This window comes from Bos mutus, chromosome 11 (genome assembly GCF_027580195.1).
Source record: "Bos mutus isolate GX-2022 chromosome 11, NWIPB_WYAK_1.1, whole genome shotgun sequence".
NCBI lineage: Eukaryota > Metazoa > Chordata > Mammalia > Artiodactyla > Bovidae > Bos > Bos mutus.
In genome coordinates, this window is record NC_091627.1 from 12,023,122 (window position 1) to 12,043,358 (window position 20,237).

At 37.3% G+C, this 20,237-nt stretch overlaps 1 protein-coding gene across 6 annotated transcripts in view; it reads left to right on the forward strand.

Moving 5' to 3' along the window:
- DENND1A (DENN domain containing 1A) overlaps positions 1 to 20,237 on the forward strand; it is a 533,349-nt gene that overhangs the window by 163,370 nt on the left and 349,742 nt on the right. For all 6 annotated transcript variants that reach the window (XM_070379017.1, XM_070379021.1, XM_070379022.1 and 3 more), the window contains 2 exons: positions 5,842 to 5,891; positions 17,760 to 17,879. In XM_070379017.1, coding sequence (XP_070235118.1) covers positions 5,842 to 5,891; positions 17,760 to 17,879 — 170 coding nt within the window. The remainder of the gene's footprint in view (positions 1 to 5,841; positions 5,892 to 17,759; positions 17,880 to 20,237) is intronic.

The following is a 20,237-nucleotide window of genomic DNA, read 5'->3' on the forward strand; positions in this document are numbered from 1 at the left end:
TTGTTTGTTTTGGAAGTATTTGAAACAGTGTAAAAAAGATTATTAAACATTGACCTTGTAAATATAGCTCTCTCATTTTCAAACCTTTTGCTGTAAGGTTTAAAGTTAATAAAATTAAATCTGAGAATATAGGATGTTACATAATATTGTAATTAGGGGACAACTTTGTTTTAAGTAATATTTAAAGAAAGGGAAAGATACAAAAGGATAAAGCGATTGTGTAGAATTTAAAATTTTTTTATAAGAGTCAGTATTTTTACTTTGGACTTAAAAGGTCACGAAGATTTAGATTTAGAATTAGTTCTAGAGGTGGCTCTTCTGTTGTAAGCTTTCCACTGATGTACTTAATGTCCTTGATAATTTAGATATAAAGTGTATATGATACATGATATAGAAAATGGTGAATTTCTATATATTATTATAGTTAAATTACCATATTAACTATGCATATTAGATATTACACAAGTTAGCTTAGTGATAACATATGTATGGCTCAAAATTAACTAAAGTTTATAAAAAGTGAGCTGGGAATAAGTATTGCAGTAACCAAAGAAAAGAAGCAGACTCTGTATGTAGCATTTGAGCAGCGTTGTTAGAAATTTGACCCGGCTTTTATGTTTGGGTGTTGAAAGGCCTTTCTGTAAAATCCCTTATTCAAAGCTTTTTCTCACTGAAAAAAAAAAATACAAAAATTTGGTTGTAACTGTAGTATGGATCTTGGGTTTAATTTGACATTTCTAGTGAAGGAGAAAAATTGTATTTCCTGTTTTCATATTTAGGAAATTTCTGATCAACCTCGTTAAACTTAGTGCTAATTAAGCTTCTAAGACCTTACCATTCTGTTTTACTCTTCTTAATCATAAGCATTAAAACCTCTGTTAGCTTTTACTTGTAGTCCCTGGTTTTAACTTGAAATGGCTTAAAGTAGAAATTTTGTTAGCTTTTTTATATGTTTGGATTTTGTGTGTGTTCTGTTTTTAACTTTCAACTTGAGTTTTAAGATCATCAATCAAAGACTTTTCTTTCAAGTCAGTTGCACTGATCTCAATTGCAGGACTTAGAGGGTCAGCATTTCCCTCATGCTATTAAAAAAAAAATTAAACATAGAAACAGTATTTTAGAAATAAGAGTATTTAGAAACAGTGAAACAGTATTTGGGCTCCACTGATCTACATCTACATTTTGAAATGAACAAATAAATTAGCTTTCCACCGATGTACTTAATGTCCTTGATAATTTAGACATAAAGTGTATATGATACATGATATAGAAAATGGTGAATTTCTATATATTATTATAATTTAATTTTTAATTACTGTATTAACTATGCATATTAGATATTACACAAGTTAGCTCTCTTACTGTCTCCCTGCTTCTTCCTCCTTCACTCTTTTTTTGGACAAAGGTAAATTATTGACCACTACACCAGCAATCTACAAAGAGGCTGATTATAGCTTTACATATTTTAAAATTCAAGCCATCTCTTTGCTCTATTTAAATCTTCTCCTGCACACATTTTCTTTTTCCTTTTGAGCTGTCGAGAATGTGCCTCATTTCCCAACATTTTGTGACCCCACTGGACGTTATAATCAGCATGGTGGCATTTATTTTTTTGTCTTTCAGGTGGCATTTATGTGTGGAGTGTGTATGTCTGTGTTTGACTGTCAGTTGTTTTAATCTACTAAACACAACTAATTTTTGCTTATGGGTTTCAGTGAAGTAATGAAAACAAAGTATTTGACATCTGAACTGATGGGTGTTGCAGGATCTCATATACCCTCTCACTCCACACCCCAAATCCAGGGGGAATTGGTTTAGCCTTCTCATTATTAATAATCCTTGTTAACTAAATTAAATTTAGTCTTCAAACTTTTTTTGCCTCCAGATGGAATTCTATTATAGATAATATTATAAATGTAAAATTTTACCAGGTTTTTAAGGTAATATCTCAGTTTCAACAGAACATAATTGACTTTGTCCATATTGGAATAAGTTCCCTTGATGGACCCTCTGACTTTATGCAAATTCAAATTGGGTGAAGTGAATCCAAAGAAGACTGAAATAAATCTTGAGTTCATTTCTGATTTTCATTTGCAAGTAAATCCAGACTTAGGGTTGTTGATTTCATATTTTGATTCACATTCTGAGATTTGGTTTATCTCCTTGCGGGCAGAGCTTGTAGATGTTGCTTTTCTCCTGTACTGTGTGATCTGCTGCTTAATATACACATAACTGAAAGGTTAGTGCAACTACCCACCCTCCACGCTTTCTCCCTGCCCCCTCTGCTGTTACTTCTTCCAACATGAAGTATTGCATATTGTGTTGGGAAGAAAAGCCCTTTTGGAAATTGCCTATTTCATAAATTGTCTGGTGACACAAAGGGGTTGAATGCTGTATTCTTGTCTCATTTATTTTGAAAACTTTGCTACTGAACTCTCCTTAATCAATGAGCTCAGTGTTGTCTCCAATAAGTTATGTGTTGGATATATTGATTGGGAGGGATTTTAGAAAACCCGTCTGGGGTTTATAATGTCAGCAGTGTTTTGATTATGAAAAGAGTTGGAACCTGGGGACATGGAACCAGGTGGCGAATGTCCTAAAGCCAGTGGTGACATGGTGGACTGGTTCCCTCCTGGGATCTAGTTCATGCCCTGCACTTTAACTGTGGTGACTGGCTACTATAGATGCACTTTTTGCTCATTAAAATGTTAAAAAATCAAACTGTACATAAAAAGATTTGTGAAAATATAAACTTGGGAATTGATCTGGAGAGCTGGCACAGTCTTCCCCACCCCCTGCCTTAGCAATGAGGTCATTTACATTTCATCAGCTGGACTGCATCTCGAAGACCGATTTATGTGGCAGTTGAGGTTGTACTGAGGCTAGTTGTCTGAAAGAGCTTGGGTAGGCGAGAGACAGACAGAGATAGAGAGGAGGAAACAAGAAAATTACCTTCCACAAAGAAAGTTCTCTAGCCAGAGACACTAGAGATTCTAACACAGGTTCTAGAGAGAAAAAGGGGTTGGTAACTGGCTAGTGACTGTTTTCCCAGTAAAGTTAATATTGAAAGACTGGGGGATACTGTACTATAAGCATAAGGCTCAAAATATGTTTAAATCAGGGTTTTTAAAGTCCCCTTTCTCCGAGAGTGGTACTTTTCATATCAAACTAATTGTGTTTTTCTTTGGAATGAGAGGATCAGGTAGTTAAATGTTTATAAATAGGGGAGAACATTAGTATTAAGAAAATTGGTTTGTTTCATCAGTTTTTGTTTATAGAAAACATTACTTATTTTCCCCTTCTTCCTGTCCTCCCCAAACTGAGAAGTTAATTTTTCAGTTCTGATTGAGATAATGTGTGAATATGCCTAACACAGAGTAATGCTCATTTTTGTTTTCTTCTCTGACAGCACACCACCATGTTGTTTGACTTAAATTGGAATATCAAGCTCTTGTAATATCACAAACATGAAGAAACATATTGTAATGCACAAACATGTGCCTACATTTGCCTTTATTCCCTTCTCTCCTCCCCTCCTCCATCCCATTGCTTAATTAGACTTACCACTGCTTTCTGGAGTAAAAAGGAAAACTCTTGGGAGGTGGGTTATACTCGGCCTACGTTGGGTATTTTGATATTTGTTCTAATATTATCTGACAGACAAGTTCATGGTTGGTTATTACTCTTGACATTAGAAAGTGGTAAGTAGTTTCTATATTGTAGTAAGTAATAAGTTGGTCATATCAGATTTCTCTGACTCTGCTGTAGCCATGGGGGTCTTTTCTTTCAAAAAATCTTGAGGCCTTTTGGCAGCTCAACTCCAGCATAGAGTAGAGGAGTGTTTCTGCACCTCTAACTTTTGAAGGGTAAAGGATAAAATGTCTTTTTAGCTGATGTTGGCAATGAGTGAGCACAGGGGACTGAGTTTTAAAGAATGCTTGGTACATGAACTAGAGTCAAGCAATGCTTTGTGGTATTTGAAACTTGATGTGAAAGGAATTTGTAAGGAATTTCATTTTGCATGTAAATCCTAAGAGCCTAGTTTGTGGGGGGTTATAATATATTTTATAATTAAAACTGCAGACATTAAAATAAATATTTTGTATGATCTCTTTGCCAGTATTGGCCTGATAATAACATTATGCATTGAGAAATTGCCATTGTTTTTCTGTTTCCCTGTTACCTATTGCAATTTATTTTAACATGAATTTTAAAACAATATATACACATACACACATACATATATAGTCTTTGACTATGCCACATTATGAAATTAACTAATGTATTAATAATGCCCCCAGGATATGCTGAAGTATTCTTACTTACCATTTTTCACTTTTCTTTTCCTTTTCTGTTTCACCACGTGCCTTAACAGTGCTGTGATATACATCCAGTCCAAAATGATATTAAAAAGTAGGATATGCTCAATTGAATTATGTAGGCAGAACATGCTCTGGCAGAGGAAGTCAATGTGCTTTCTGCTTCATTGAGTGGGTTATTAGATTGATGTGGTTTATTTCTTGAATGATAGAACTGGTTTTAAAAATAAATGAAGCGAGAAGCATCAATTCAGTTAGCATTGATAATTCATTATTATTGGTTAGAAAAGTGCTACATTTGTAAACTGATCTTTAATTTATCACTTGGATTAGGATTTGCAATGGGCAGGTTTGTTTTAATTTGAACCAGCTTCTCAATGACTGAAAAATGTGTTCTTCATTTTGTCTTGAAGTTGGGATTTTAAATTGTTAAAAAGCAAATCAAGTGCATGAAAGGAATACTTTTTCAAAATTTATAACATTGGTCTATGAACTTATGATAAGCACCAACTGTGGTCTGTCCAAGTTTGCTTTTAAAATTAAGTCAAGTTAGAGAAAATTCTACGAAGGAAATAATAATTACTTGAGTTTGTGTGTTGCAGCGTATATATTCTCTATACGTGCAGTGTATCTATTAGGAAAAGTCATATACCACTTTATATTGTGTCTCATATAGTATTCTTAATGTTAGAAGTTTCTCTTTTATGAATAACTCTTTGAAGGGTCTGGTTTTTCTTGTACCCTTTTGCATACTTTCCCGGAATAATGTTTGGTGTTATATACATACATATTTGTAAAAAGAAATTTAAACTGGTAGTTTGCTTTGGGTTTTTATAAATTGCAAGCAGGTAAGTGTGTACCATTTTGATAATGATATTTAATGATAAAGACTAAAAATACTGTACCCTTAAAATTTTTATATTTTGATTACAAAATAAATTCATGCCAGAAATGGTAACTTCTTTATAATGTAAATAAATAAAGTTTTAAACTCTAAAAAAAATGTAGTTGATAATGTTTGGGGACAATTATCTTCAAGTTGGTTCTCTATTTTGCTTGTGATTTGGCCTATTGATGTTGAGAAGCGTTGTCTAATCCTGGCCCCCTCTGTTCCTAGGTAACAGGCAAAAATGGTGCCAGCAACAGCGGCCCTGCCAGGCCAAACCCATGTGGCTCAGTGTTATTCACTCTGATCCATATGGTCAGGCTGGAGATGGTCCCTGGAGGGGTGTTAACACTCAGCAACCCACCCGCCTCCCTCCCTTCAGAGCTTTCCTGCACGACTCCTGCTGCTTGCCCATGTGTGATTCTTGATTAATTTTTCATTTTTAATGAAGTTTGATCATGTTTATTATTTCTCATGATTGACTGCCTGGTACTCCTCCCATGTAATTGATAAAGCCCATATTTCTTCATCTGTCTCCTCTTTCTTTAGGGTAAAGTTGCTAGATTGTGTGCCGTGGTTAATGTTAGATTTATTGGTCCCATTAGATGTATAAATTATCTCTCTTTCTCTCCACAGGAAGTTCTACAGACTCTGACCAAGTTTTGTTTCCCCTTCTATGTGGACAGGTAGTATCAGATTTTCAAACTTTACTAGAAAGAAAAAGTGTCAATAAACTTGCTATGGAAAATAAAAACCATACCATTCTTAACATTCTGTCTGTTTAACCATGATTTAAAACACCTATGTTCCAAGGAGAGTTACAGTATTCTCCTTTCCTGGGGATTTTATTGACACCATCAAAAAGTTTAAAGCCTAGAGCTTTGCACTGGTTAGTTTGTATGATGTAGTTTATGTGACATTAATTTTTAAATTTTGGTTATCAGACTCAAACCATGATTAAGAATGGTTGGTATTTAATCCAGTTCTATTTAATTTTTATTGAAATATGCATATATTTTACTTAACCAAGTAATATTGCCTTATGAGTATTATATGGACTTTGTTTTAAATTTGTTAGACTTCAACTTTAAATCAACATAGGCCCAACTTGTTCAAAGGTATTCAGCTATTTAAAAGGCATGTTGCCAAATAGTGTCTTGAATTTTGTGTAGCTGGCTAAGAATAGTATCTTTGGGGAAATAAGCATTTTCAATAGATTGCTAAACTAAAAAATAAGTCATCTGAATATTTCCTTAGTATTGCATTATGATTCACTGTCTCTTGAAGCAGTACAAATATGATAACTTGAAGATAATTAAAATAGTCTGAGGGATTACTTTTGTTTTTAAATGAGCCAATAGCTAATTTATAAATAAATGGCTTACTTTTAAAACAATTTTAGAAGTTTTTTTAACTAATAAAACTATAATTTACTAACTGTTAATAAAATGACAAAACAATTATCCTATTTTCAAGAAATGTCTATATATTTTTCTTTATAGTTTAAACATTATTTTTGCAGTCATTTATTTTTTCACTTGATTGCTGCCTATTTGTAATGTTCTCTTCATGGAAAATTGAACTATGAAACTGTGTAAATGTTATATATTAAAAATTCTACTTTTAGTGATAGAGGTTTTAGAAAATATCATTATAAATAATAAGTGCCATAATCTGTTCCAAGAAAGTTATACAGTGTGCCCATCTTCAGGAAGGTTTTGTTGTATATTTTAGTATACCCAGACAAGGCAGGCCTGAAAGAATTTAGTGATTTGGAGTGCATATGGGTAGTATTCTGCTTGGATCTTTTCTACACTTTGTATTCGCAGTGTCCTGGTTTATTTGGCATAAACCTAAGAATGGTGTGAGATGGGAATTGGTAGCCAAAGGAGTCTAAAAGAGTACTAAAAAGCAAAGGAGTACTAAAAAGCAGCTCTGGAATGTTGCCAACCACTTATAATCACTGTTTTCTCTGATTCTAACATGTTATTTTTTAAGCCAGTCAACCACTGTAGTCTTTCCAGACTCAGGCCTTTTAAAATCCTGATACCAGGGCTGTTTTAGTAGCAGGTTGATGCTCAAAACAGAATAGCCTTAATTTTAAGAGGGTCAGTCTCTGTAATGAGAGTCTTCTTGTCTTTTCTTTATCCTATTGCTTCTAAAAAAAGCAAGGAAATAGGGTTTTGTTTAGAGAGGTTTAATGCAAACTTCACATTTGTATGTATGAATTAGCGATGCATGAAATCTCCTCCAGTCGCTTATAAACTGTATTACAAATTATGGCAGGGACATATTTATACAGATTAATAAAGCTGAAATGTTTTAAAAATGTGGCGAGATGTTTAACAAAGAAAAATAAGAATATATTTTTATATGACTCCTTGTTAGAGTGTGATCTGTTTTGGATAGGTATTCCTTAATTGACTTTATAAACTAATATTAGAAGAAATGTGCAAGGAGATTAAATCCCTCCAAATACACACACACCCCTTCCCTCTCTCTCTCTCACACCACACACCCATCTTTACTTACCTACCTGTCTGAGTAATTACATTCTAGAATGGAAGAAAAGCAAAGTCCTTAGGTTTTAGTCCTTTAGGACTAAAAGCATAGTCCTAAAATTTGTTCTGTCACTAGTAATGTCTGATGGCTTTACTTTGTTGGAAAAACATCTTTCTTCTAAAATGCTTTTCTCCAAATTAGCCTCCTCTAATTGTGTTCCTCATATATATATATTTTTTTTTTCACAAAAACATTTGGAACTGAAATGTCTCTTTATGGATATATTTTAATCTTTACTGTGTGCAATGGTTCTTTCTTAGATTGTATTGTTTTACCCACCCTGTAGGCATTGATAACTCTCATTGATACAAATAAATCACTGTATTTGGGGGACTGCATTTTTTCTTTTCTGTTGCCCCACTTCTACCTGTGGCATACTTCAGTGCAGAGAAGATGATAATAATTAAGTTTAGGTAGGTAGGTTTAGTCGCTAAGTTGTGTCTGACTCCTGTGACTCCATGGACTGTAGCCCACCAGGCTCCTCTGTCCATGGGATTTTCCAGGCAAGAATACTGGAGTGGGTTGCCATTTCCTTCTCCAGGGATCTTCCCAACCCAGGGATCAAACCCAGTCTTCTGCATTGCAGACAGACTCTTTACTGACTGAGCCAATTAAGTTTATTTACCAAACAAAACAAAACAAAACTGAAGTTTTAATGTCACTGTTTTTTATTAGCTTGCAGTTAGCACAGTCGAATGGATATGTCCAGATTCCAAGACCCACGAAACCCCAGATGTATTTATGATATTGTTTGACTTAGAAAGTATGTTGGCATGAGAGAGAAATAATGCTTCAGGTGATTAGTTTCAAAAAAGAAAGCTTCCTAATCTTTTCAGTATCTGTGCTTTTCTACCTCAAGGAACAGTAATACAACTTTCTGATATTTCTGGTATATATCAAGAGTGGGATTTTCACAGTCATCATCAAATCATCCGTTAACATTGACATCTTGCTGTCTCATCTGTTGTTTTAAGATTTTTCTTTCTGAAGCTAGGAGTTATGAAACATAATAATGCTGGTAGCTCTTCAAAAGAAAGTGTTTTCTCATGTATTATCTCATTTTATCCTCCTGTCATAAAAGATGAGAACAAGTGCTGTTTTCTTCACTGGAAGAAATCTGAGTTGTAGAGAAATTGTGACTTACCAAGGATTGCTTAGGCTGTCAGCACAGTTTAGATGTCCGTCTCCCACAATGAGTGCATTTTTTTAGTAGACCACTTTGTGGGAAGACCAGTCATCAAATAGAGGGAGGGAAAGAAGAGAATTAGTATTTCAGTTCTTAAATGATTCTAGTCAATGTTCTGGACATTTTTACAGTAATACCTCATTTATTCTTCCCAGCAACTCTAGGTGATAGATGGTGGTGGTATCTTTTTTTACAAAAGAACCAAGGAAGGTTCAGGATATGTAGCATTACGTTGGGTGATATGGAAATGGTATCATACTCTTCACATGTTTCTCAGTCTAGTCCAGAAAGTTTTGTAAAGACACAGTAAAGAATATCTATCTAAAAGGGTAGTGAGGTTGGGAAAGACAGAGAAGGTCAAAGAAAACATTGTATAGTGAGTGAGGCTTGTATTGAGACTGCAAGGACAGCAAGAAGAGGGTAAATGGGAGATCCCAACACTGAAGAGCAAAGTAGACAAGAAACTGAATGAGCCTAGAGATCTAGAGATCATTTGACCCGAGCAGGTAGAGCCTCCTGCTGAGGATACTGTGTGTGTCCGGAGAGCTTGGATTCTCGCAAGAAAGGGGGTCTTGAAAATGTGTGGGAATAAGACCACAGGACTTTAAAGCTGAAATTCATCTGACTCAAGCATCCCATTTTACAGAAGGGAAAGTAAGATCTGTAGAGGTGAAATGCCTTGCTTATATCACAACTATGTAATTACAGAGCTGGGGGAATAAAAAGCAGATAATCTTATTCCCAAGCCAAAGTCATGTCTCCCCTACACTATACTTGAGGCTCTTGATGGAAAGGAACAGTGAAGTGACAGTGCTGAGATCCTTGTATCACTCTCAAAAATTTTTATTATTGTTTATGAAAGCAGTCTCTTAAAGATTTGAATACCACTTCATATTGCAGTGCTACTTACTTGCTCTCGATAGCTGGCAACCTGCTTCAGTTGGTCAAAGCACTCAGGAGACTCACTGGATGATGGAAAAGCTATTCTTCTCCATGTTTGTGCTTGTCTTCTTTCAGAACCATAAAACCAGCTACCATTCAGTTGTCCTATTAATTATACTAGTACACACACGAGTGACATAAGCATGAAGTGAAATGACAGTCTTTTCAAGGGCAGAGGCATCATTTAATGATTTAGGATGTAATCACAGGTGCAAATGTGGTTCTGATGCTATTTACCGTTTTCTTACGTATCTGTTATGTGCCATGAATTGTGTTGTGTTCTTTTCCTTCACTAAAGGCTTACACATCTAAATGTTGTCTTACAACTAAAGGCAACATTGCCATTGTCATAAAGCCACATATGAGAAAACAGAGGCTCAGAGAGGTTCAGTAATGTGCCCAAGGTCCCACCATCGGTAAGTGGTAGAGCTGCTTTTGAAACCCACATTTGTATGACTTCCAGTTCCATCGTACTTGTTCTATATCATACTGCCACCATTAGATCCATCACACCACAAATTAACCAAGCATTCTTAACATTTATTTCAAAAGCAATATATATTTATTGTGAAAAAGTAGAAAATTCAGATAACTGAAGAAAATTAAACCCATTTTTGTTCAGATAATTGAAAGATGAAACTGAGGCACATGATTAGTGCATTGGCATGTGTCTGCCCAGACCTCTCTTCTTGCTTCCACTTCTATACATTCATCCTGCTGTACTTTTCAAAACGGAATCCATTTGGCCACCTTCATCCCTTGTTTTCCATCCTTGGTTTAATCCCTTGGTTTAGCTTGAACTATTGGTTAATCTATGCCCCGTGACCATTTTGTATAGCATTCGAGAACCATGAAGCAATCGGGCTTTAGTGGACAGGGCATCAAGGGTAGCAACTAGGAGACCTCAGTTATAGTTTTCATTCTGCCGTTGACTTGCTGTGTACTGTTAGACAAGTGACTTCTCCCACAAGCACCTTAGTTTCTTCGTGGATGAAATGAGGGAATTGAACTAGATCCCTGCTGTTCCTACTTTTGATACTTGTTCTGTTTTGATACTTTTTTGATTCTCTAGTTATGATTCATTTTTACTTTGCCAGGCTCATGTAGATGAGGGAGTGGAGGCATCTCTGTTGTTAAGAGTGAGTTTCTCGAGCAGATATTTGGCAGTGTGTTACCTACTCTTAGTCTCCGGGCATTTTGGGTCAATGCCATTTTTGCCAATTGGATCTTTGCGCAGCTAATGTAAAAAACCCGAGTCTTAGGCAGATGAAAGGTGTGTTTATGGAAGGAAGCTTTGAGGTTCATATGACTAAAGGTTGGGAGATGTGGTAGTTTGATAAAACTTGATTCGTGTCTGATGTTTCATATACTCTGAGGGAAAGGAGAAGCAGCTGCAGTGGATGCTTTGGCAGTAGATGGCCCAATAAGTACTTGCTGGGAAGCTGTAATAAACAGGTTTGGTAAAATGTTTCAGTTCCATCTCTCAAATTTTATAAATTCATAACAATAATAATTACTTCCACTGTGTACCTATTAGATGCCAGTTACTTTGTATACATTATTTCTAACTTTTAAAACCACTTTGCAAAGTAAGTATTTTTCCTATTTTAGAGATAAAGCTCAGAAAGGTGCCTATGCTCATCACATCAGTAGTGAGTGGTATATCTGGGATTCTAATCCAAAGTCCAAACCTTACGTTTCATCTTCTTTCTCCTGCATCATAAGCCTCTGCCTGTATTCTGTATGGAATTATTCCTAACAGCTTAAAAACATTCTGGTATTCCTCCATCCTAAAAATAATAGCCATTTTTGACTCTTCATGAAGTCTGTTGACTTCTGTGGTAGTTCAGATGGTAAAGCATCTGCCTACAATGTGGGAGACGCAGGTTCAATCCCTGGGTCGGGAAGATCCTCTGGAGAAGGAAATGGCAACCCACTCCAGTATTCTTGCCTACAAAATCCCATGGACAGAGGAGCCTGGTGGGCTACAGTCCATTGGGTCGCAAAGAGTTGGACACAGCTGAGCGAATTCACTTTCACTTTTTTGATTCTTCATGCCCATTCAATTACTGCCTATTTCTCCTCTTTTTGGAAGAGTTACCTGCACTATTTAATTTATTGCTCTGCCTTCTTAAGCTTGTCTTCTGCTCTGACATTCAGCTAGAGCTTTTCTTATCAAGATTGTCTGAAGCCTCCATGTTGCTCAATGCGGTAGGTGTCTTTTATCTTGATGCCTGTGGATACAGTCGACCACTCCTTCCTGCTTGTTCTGCCTGGTGGTTCTTCTTTTCTTCCTTGTTGATCTCTACTCATCCTTTAAATGGGCTTCCCTGCTGGCTCAGATGGCAAAGAATCTGCCTGCAATGCAGGAGACCTGGGTTCCATCCCCGGGTTGGGAAGATCCCCTGAAGTAGGAAATGGCAACCTACTCCAGTATTCTTGCCTGCAGAATCCCCATGGACAGAGGAACCTGGTGGGCTGCAGTCCATGGGGTCGCAAAGAGACATGACTGAGCACAGCACGGCACATCCTTTAAACTGGTGTTTCTCTGACTTAGTCCTGGTTTCTCTTGTATCTCTCTGAACTTTGTTTCTAAGTGATCTTATCCTTTACTGTGGTGTGAAACACCATCTTTGCGTGGATGCCTTTCTGATTAATAGCTCTAGCCCAAGCCTTGGAGAAGGCAGTGGCACCCCACTCCAGTACTCTTGCCTGGAAAATCCCACGGACGGAGGAGGCTGGTAGGCTGCAGTCCGTGGGGTCACTAAGAGTCAGACACGACTGAGTGACTTCACTTTCACTTTTCATTTTCATGCATTGGAGAAGGAAATGGCAACTCACTCCAGTATTCTTGTCTGGAGAATCCCAGGGATGGGGGAGCCTGGTGGGCTGCCGTCTATGGGGTTGCACAGAGTCGGACATGACTGAAGTGACTTAGCAGCAGCAGCCCAAGCCTTTCCCCAGATTTCCTATGTAGTGTGTTCAGCTATGTACTCGACATTTCTATTTACAAGTTTCTTAGACTTAATATCACAAATAAAACTCTTGGAGCTCTTCCCAAGCATGTTAGTCTTTCCTACCATTAAATGGTAATATACTGCCTTTTAACTCTATCTCAGTTCATCTGCTGACTCTATCTATCCACCTGATCCATTTTCACTCTCAGTACAGGAGTTAAGCCACCATCTAGCCTCACCTGGACTTGCTCTAGCCTCCTGATTTCTCTTTTTCTGCTTCTGCCTTCTTCCAAACTTTTCCATCTAAGAGTCAGATAAAAATTATAGAACTGTAGACCAGACTGTTATTCTCTTGATTGAAATCATTGAATACCTTTCCATTGCCCTTACTAATCAATCAGTCAATCTTAATTCTTTACCATGATCTATGGAGTACTCTGCGTGATCTGGTGCTTGCTTTATCTAGCACCTTCTTAAATCACTTCCTTCTGCTCCCCTGTGCCTTAGATGTACTGAAGTCCTTTTTGTACCGTGAGCATGCCCAGCTGTTTCTAACCAAAGAAACAGCTTCTCTGTGAAGCTCTTTCTCTGCCTGAAACACCAAGTCCCCTGTTCTGGAGTGAAGAGACTCCATCCCATCCTTTAGGTCAGTATTGTCATCATTTTTGAGAAGCTGTCTCTGACCATATTATCTCAGTAGGGCTTTTCCCTTTTCTTCTGTTTCCCTCTTTGTTCTTTCTTTGGTTTCATATAACACTATCACGAGCTATACGCTTTGTGTTTGTTTATGCTTCTCCATCGAGACAGGCAGCTCCACAGCGGGATGGATGTTGTATGTTCAGTACTTGTTCCAGTGCGCAGTGTACTTGCTTGGTTTGTAAGATATGTAGCTAAACTTAAAAGTGTTGTTGTTCAGTCGCTAAGTCATGACTGACTCTTTGCGACCCCATGAACTGTGTAGCACACCAGGCTTCCCTGTCCTTCACTATCTCCTGGAGTTTGTTCAAACTTATGTTCATTGAGTCAGTGATGCCATCCCACCGTCTCACCTCAAACTTAAAAGTGAGGCTGATATAGGAAATCTGATTTCTGACTGGAAGATTGGAATCAAACTATCCATCCACATGCTTCATACCATTCATACATTGAACCTATAAATAATTTGAAGATTAGGCAAAATGCTGCAGGAGGGGTCTTGAATGGCTGACAGGCATTTAAGAGGCAGCATGAAATTTAAAGTCTGTGGTTGAGATGGTTGTTGTTTTCTATTTTCTGTATTCACCTAGACAGCTAGGTGGAAAGCACAGCTAAGGGTGATACTGGCTCTGGTCGCTTGGGCTTAATTCTGGAAGTACTCAAGTTTGGTTTCTCTTGCTTAGTGGGAAGTATAGTTAGTCTGTTTGATGAGACAACTATCTGAATTCCTCACATACCTGAGTTCCTTAAACTAAATAGTAACTTCTTGGGAGAGTTTTCCTTGTATTTGATGCAGTGTGGCAGAATGGAAAGGATTTTCAACCAGAATTGTGTGTGGGTTTTTCTTTTGGTCTTGGTTATTTTGAAAAGAAAAAAAGCAAACCAAAACCACCATCACCACCACAATAAAACATCCTGAGCCTCAACTTCCCTATCTATGAAACAAGAGAGTTGGATGAGTTGGTTTCTAAGGTTCCCACTGCCTTTAATCATTATGAAATCTGATTTTTATTAAAAAAAGTATATGGATTCTGATCCTGGAGGTAATCACAAAAACTGCAGTCTTTAAGAAAGCCAATCCTTTCCCCACAGTCATTTTTATGGAGAAATAGTGAACACTGTTACAGACTACCTCAGCAAGTAGAGAGGAAATGATAAATTCCTTGAAGATTAAGACTCCTTTGAGTTAATCTGAACTCAATTTGAATGTTAATTTGAACTGTCCAAGGAAAAAATATTTTAGGATTTAATGATCTGGGGCTCTTAATGACTTGTACTTCATCCTGCTGGGAATTTAAAAAGTGAATCAACTGAGAATAGTAAGTGCCCACCTTCTAAGTTGTGGCACCCCCAAAAGAATCTTTTTCACTTTAATGTAAGAATGAGCAACTTTCTTGGTCACCCAGAAGACTCCCCCTTGCTGAAAAGATGTTATAGAGAGGGAAGAAAGGCAGCCTTCGTATTTCCACTTTCAAATATTACAAAGCTGAGTCAAGAAGATTCTAAGATGAAATTTAGTTTTCATTGCAAGTATCAACTTGTGTCTCTTCTATTAATTGTTCTTACTGTGGTCTAGCCTTTGTACCAGACACTCACTTATTCCCCAAATATGCTTTGAGTTGGATGATTGTTTTCAGGAGAAACTGAGCTGCTCAGGAGGTTAAGTAACTTGCTAAACTAAGGCTCAGTAGGAAGTGGTTGAGTTGGGATTTGAACCAAGCAAATGAGTAATGAACCTTTCTTTGAGCCTACAGTGTAGCTGAAAGAGTTTGCAGCCTTTTTATAGGTAGTGAACAGATAATAGAGAAATTAAGGACACTCAGATCACAAACCAAGTTGTGTTCCTTCTGTGTCCTTTTCCTAGAAATCCTGGGTATTTTCTTTTCATCTAGTTGTATCGGTACCTTTCCTTGTAGGATTCTTCTTTTTAAAAATTCTAGAAGTGAAACCAAACCTTAGTTAAGATAATGAACAGTCATCTTTTATATGAATACATAATAGTACTTCATAAAAGCATGACCTTATCTGTAACTTAGAATCATCTTGACCTGTTGCTTTAAATAGTTTAATAACACAGGGTTTCCCCCTCCTCTGATGAGGCCCACTTTTTTCCCCCAATCACTTTAATTATGTGAGCTAGAATTCTGTTTCTCACACATCTTCAGTTCTCAACCTTGTTAAAATTAATCATATAATCCCCCTTTAAAACATAGTATTAAGTCACCATAGTAACACTGTATCCAAGCTTTATAGATAAAACATAACAGCCATAAGAAGGTAGCGTTTTGGTATCCCCTTGACAGCTCTATAACTTTTATAGGAATGTGTTCCTTCTTCTGGCTTACATAAGGTGGAGGGATAGCATTACTTACTTACACCTGTTTTATTACCATCTTGCTTTTAAATTCCTACCTTGTTTTTGTTCACCTTCCTAGTTAAAAAAGAGTTGGAACTCTCTTTGCTTTCTGAATTATTTTCTTGTAATCTCTAACCATTCTTTGAGGGCAGGAATTATTTCCTTAAATATGACCAGGTAGGGTCCACTGACCTTTTGTCCTGGAATACTTTGATAGTCTTTTAAAATTAAAATACTTTAATTTTCTTATGTGGCTTGTATAAGGGAATTTTAGAAAAGAATGCTATCCATATTCAAAGACTTAATTCGTATGCTGTCAAAAACTCAATCAGTCGGCCTTTGGAAAAGGCCTGGTGAACCATGATTTTTCATTTCTACTGACAATTTATAGCAAATTATAGGTGAGAGCATTAATTTGAATATTTTATCAATTTGAGTATGTTTTGTAAAATATATATATAAAATACAAGTTAATGAGTTCCTTTGAATAAGTCAGTGTCAAATTATAAAATATTTTGTTTGCATAAATTTGTATACTAGAATTTGTAATATTTAACTATTTAAAAATTTTATTTATTTATTTTTGGCTGTCTAGGTCTCTGTTGCTTTGCATGGGCTTTCTCTAGTTATGGCCAATGGGGGCTGTACTCTTCACTGTGGTGCGTAGGCTTCTCATTGGGGTGGTTTTGCTTGTTGTGGAGCTCAGGCCTGGTAATTGTAGATCATGGACTCAGTTGCTCCACAGCATGTGAAATCTTCCCAGATCAAGGATTGAACCTGTATCCCCTGTGTTGGCAGGCAGATTCCTATCCACTGTGCCACCAGGGAAGTATAAGATTTGACTTTTTAAAGAGGAATCCAAAGGCTAACTGGTAAACTGATTTTAAAAAGTGGATTTTAAAACATTTTGTAACTTTAAAAGAGTTTCTAGATTAATCTGACTTGTAATATGCTTCTTAATTTTTTGAAATGTTTTTAGTTTTTTGTGTGGTCTGCTGATTTTTGTGTTGATGCAGGAATTTTTAGTTTTTATCTTTAATGCTTTTCTGTAAAACCTTGTTTCCATTTCTCAGAAAATATCTTGCATTGATAAGACATTTGCTATTTCTGTCCTATAAAATATAAAATATAGTCCTCATAAATTTGGAAATTATGAAAGGTACAGGAATTTAGGAAAGTAATAGCTAACCCTGCCCTCTTTTGAATTCTAGCTCCTCCCCTTAGTGGCTTCGTGAACTTGATTCAGTTATTTACTTATTAAGTTCTATAGTCTCCTTTTCTGTAAAATGGGAACATCCTTGAAGTTCCAGGGTTGTTGTGAGAGTAAATGAGATAGTATAATATCAAATGTCTAACTTTGTGGCTGGCATTTAAATTCTGCTGTTGCAGTCCCTGTTATTTTCTGAACTAGAGGAATAATCAGGTGAGCATCATTACCAGCAAACTGGCAGGGAAGACTTTGGTATCAGATAGGCCTAGGTTTAAAATTCAGCTTTTTGCAATTTACCACCTGACATCTTACGCAGTGGCACTCTAGGCTATTTCTCCATCTGTAAAATGAGGTTAATAGGATGCACCTTTCAAAACTGGATGCAGTGCTCAACAGGGACACCTGCCTGAGTGCAGTAAGTAGGAGGATTGGTAGCTATGATGAGGTGGTCACTGCTTGCTGTCTTTTTCTTTTTTAAAAAATACTCACTCAGTTTTTTCTCTTGAAGTGTGTAAATGTTAAGTTCATTTATAAAGAATTCCACTGAGAAAGGAAATGTTACAGGTTCAACGACTTGTTGTGATTAGATACTTTATCAGGAAACTTACTGCACATTCATTTTCCCCTTTGTTCTCTTTGGCGCAGCCTCACAGTTAGCCAAGTTGGCCAGAACTTCACATTCGTGCTCACTGACATTGACAGCAAACAGAGATTCGGGTTCTGCCGCTTATCTTCAGGAGCAAAGAGTTGCTTCTGTATCTTAAGGTAAGGAAAATGGCTTTGGCTATTGGCTAGTTCTATGAAACAATGTCAGCTTTTGGGTTGGTCTTCTGTAATTAAATTTTCCAGCTGTTCTTTTTATTTTCCTATCTGCTTCCCATAAGTCACTGCACTTGGGGAGAAGAACTTTACAATGTTGTCCTTGCACTTTAAGTTCTACAGATAATTGTATTTATTTATTTGTATCACATCCCTTGGGTGGAAAAAGGGATCATTGCGTCTGTGGAGTGTGTAGAAGCTGGAGAATCAGTATGGCTTCAGTTCCTCCTTCTGTTATCTGGAGCTGTCAGAAATTAGCCTGTTAGGCTTTCCCTTGGACATTTTGTGTATGTAAGATTATTAATAAAGTATGTGTCTGCAGTTCAGGACGTCTTGCAGACACTGATTGTGTCCTTCTCAAAGTAACACCCCTGCCCCTTTCGGGTCAATGAGTAAGTAACTGTTTCCCAACTTGGCTCCCTCCGTAGAGGTTTTGAAAAAAGTGCAGAATCCTGTGAGAAGGCTTCTTTAGGTCTTCCAAAATTCCCTTCACACACCAGAAGCACGCTTACTTAATGCTCTGTTTCCTCCTGCCAGAGGGGTATGGCATATTCCGGGGTTGCAGGATGTGTGGAAATCTGATTTCAGAGCTGCTGGCTCTGTGGGCTCCTGCTGGGCGCCTCCTGAGGGGGAGGTAAAGGCATCCCACACACTCTCCTCTGCATCTGCCTTGGTTAAGTAGGTGTCAGAGGGGCCTGCCTCCTGTCTCTGCTCATGTGCAGCAGCACAGGGCAGGATAGCAGGGAGGCGCCCCTGACAAAACCCGGGTCTCCCATCTTGGGCTTGAGCCTAGCGAGGCCAGACCCACTATGAATTCCAGAAGGAGTAGTTCTCTGGTGTACTAGTCTCTGCATTTTCTTTTCTTCCTCACTAAGAGCAGACCCCCTTGCCCCCAGACACACACACACCCTAACACCATGGGGGTGGTGAGGGCTAACTTTCAATGTCTTAGCTCTATAACTGTCAGTCAGAAATGTTACTTCTGCATTTCTCTACACAAATCTTATTATTGTGTTTAATCAGCGAAGTCCACTGGCTCCTTCATCAGGCATAGTATATCTAATTTGAGCACTAGAGGACAACTGCTGGAAAGACCTTAAGATGGAGGTACAAACCCGGCTGCTTTGCAAGACTCCTGTTCTCAAACACACCTCTAGCCCAGGCCCAAGGACTACCTGCCCTGAGTATTAGACTCTGATATAAATTATTATTTACTTTTTTATTTAACAATTTTTTTCAAGAAAATTTTCTCTTACATTTTTGTCTGATGTTGTATTTCAGCCTTGGCTAGGACACTGCATATTTATGTAGTCATTCAGGGAGATGAGGGTTTAAACCAAGTTCTTGAAGTTTTGCAAAAAGGTTTTGTCCCATAATGTTTTGGGATGTGATGTTTCTTTCAAAGCTTGGGTGTATGTATTGAGGGAAGGGAGATTCTTGAATTGGTACAATTACAACCACTCAGCACACTTCAGAGAGTGGAAAACTGTTTATTTAAAAATTTAAGTTTAAAAATTGCTCATATCTGATTCTGGTGTTTGTATCTACATGTAGGGCCATGTTTGTGACAGGCTAGTTGAATAGCCTTTTGCTATTATCATTTAGAATGAAAAATAGCAGCAATTGGTGTGTTTTCAATTGTGTGTACAATTGGTGTGTACTAGCTAGGAGCTATAGGGGAAAATTTGGTGGGTTAATTCATTCACTTGTTTGTCAGTCCTTAATCAAGTGCTTACTATGAGCTAGTCCTTGTCCTTGAAGAGTTCCCGAGATGAGCTGGGGAGATGGATGATCTTGCTACAATATGCTATATATAACACATAGAGTGAGCCCGTGGAATAGTGTCTTCTTACTGTTGCTAATCTAGTGCCCCAGAGCATAGTGGCTGTAGTTTAGTCTTCTGTGGATTCTGGGACATGCATTTCATGGGTATTTAACATGAGGCCAGAAGGCTCTGTTTATCTTATTCAGTTTTTGCTTATGTACAGGGCACACAAAATGGCACTTTCCCTGTGCTTGATTTGGAAACATTGCTGGGTTGAGACTAGCATGTGAGTGGAAGAACTTGCTGTTAACCCTGGATAACGGGTTGGTGACATGTCCAGTGGAGAGGTCTTCCAAGAGAACATTGGTGGGACTTGGGTCTGGGTTACATTATTATTTAGCATCATCTTCTTTTGCTGTTTGGTCTTCTTGCTTTGCTTCAGATGCTTTTCCTTTAGTTAATGTGTGTTTTAAACTCCAGTCATGTTCTCAGTGTGCCCAGTATTCTTAAGTCTGCTCAGCTGCCACCTTTACTTTTGC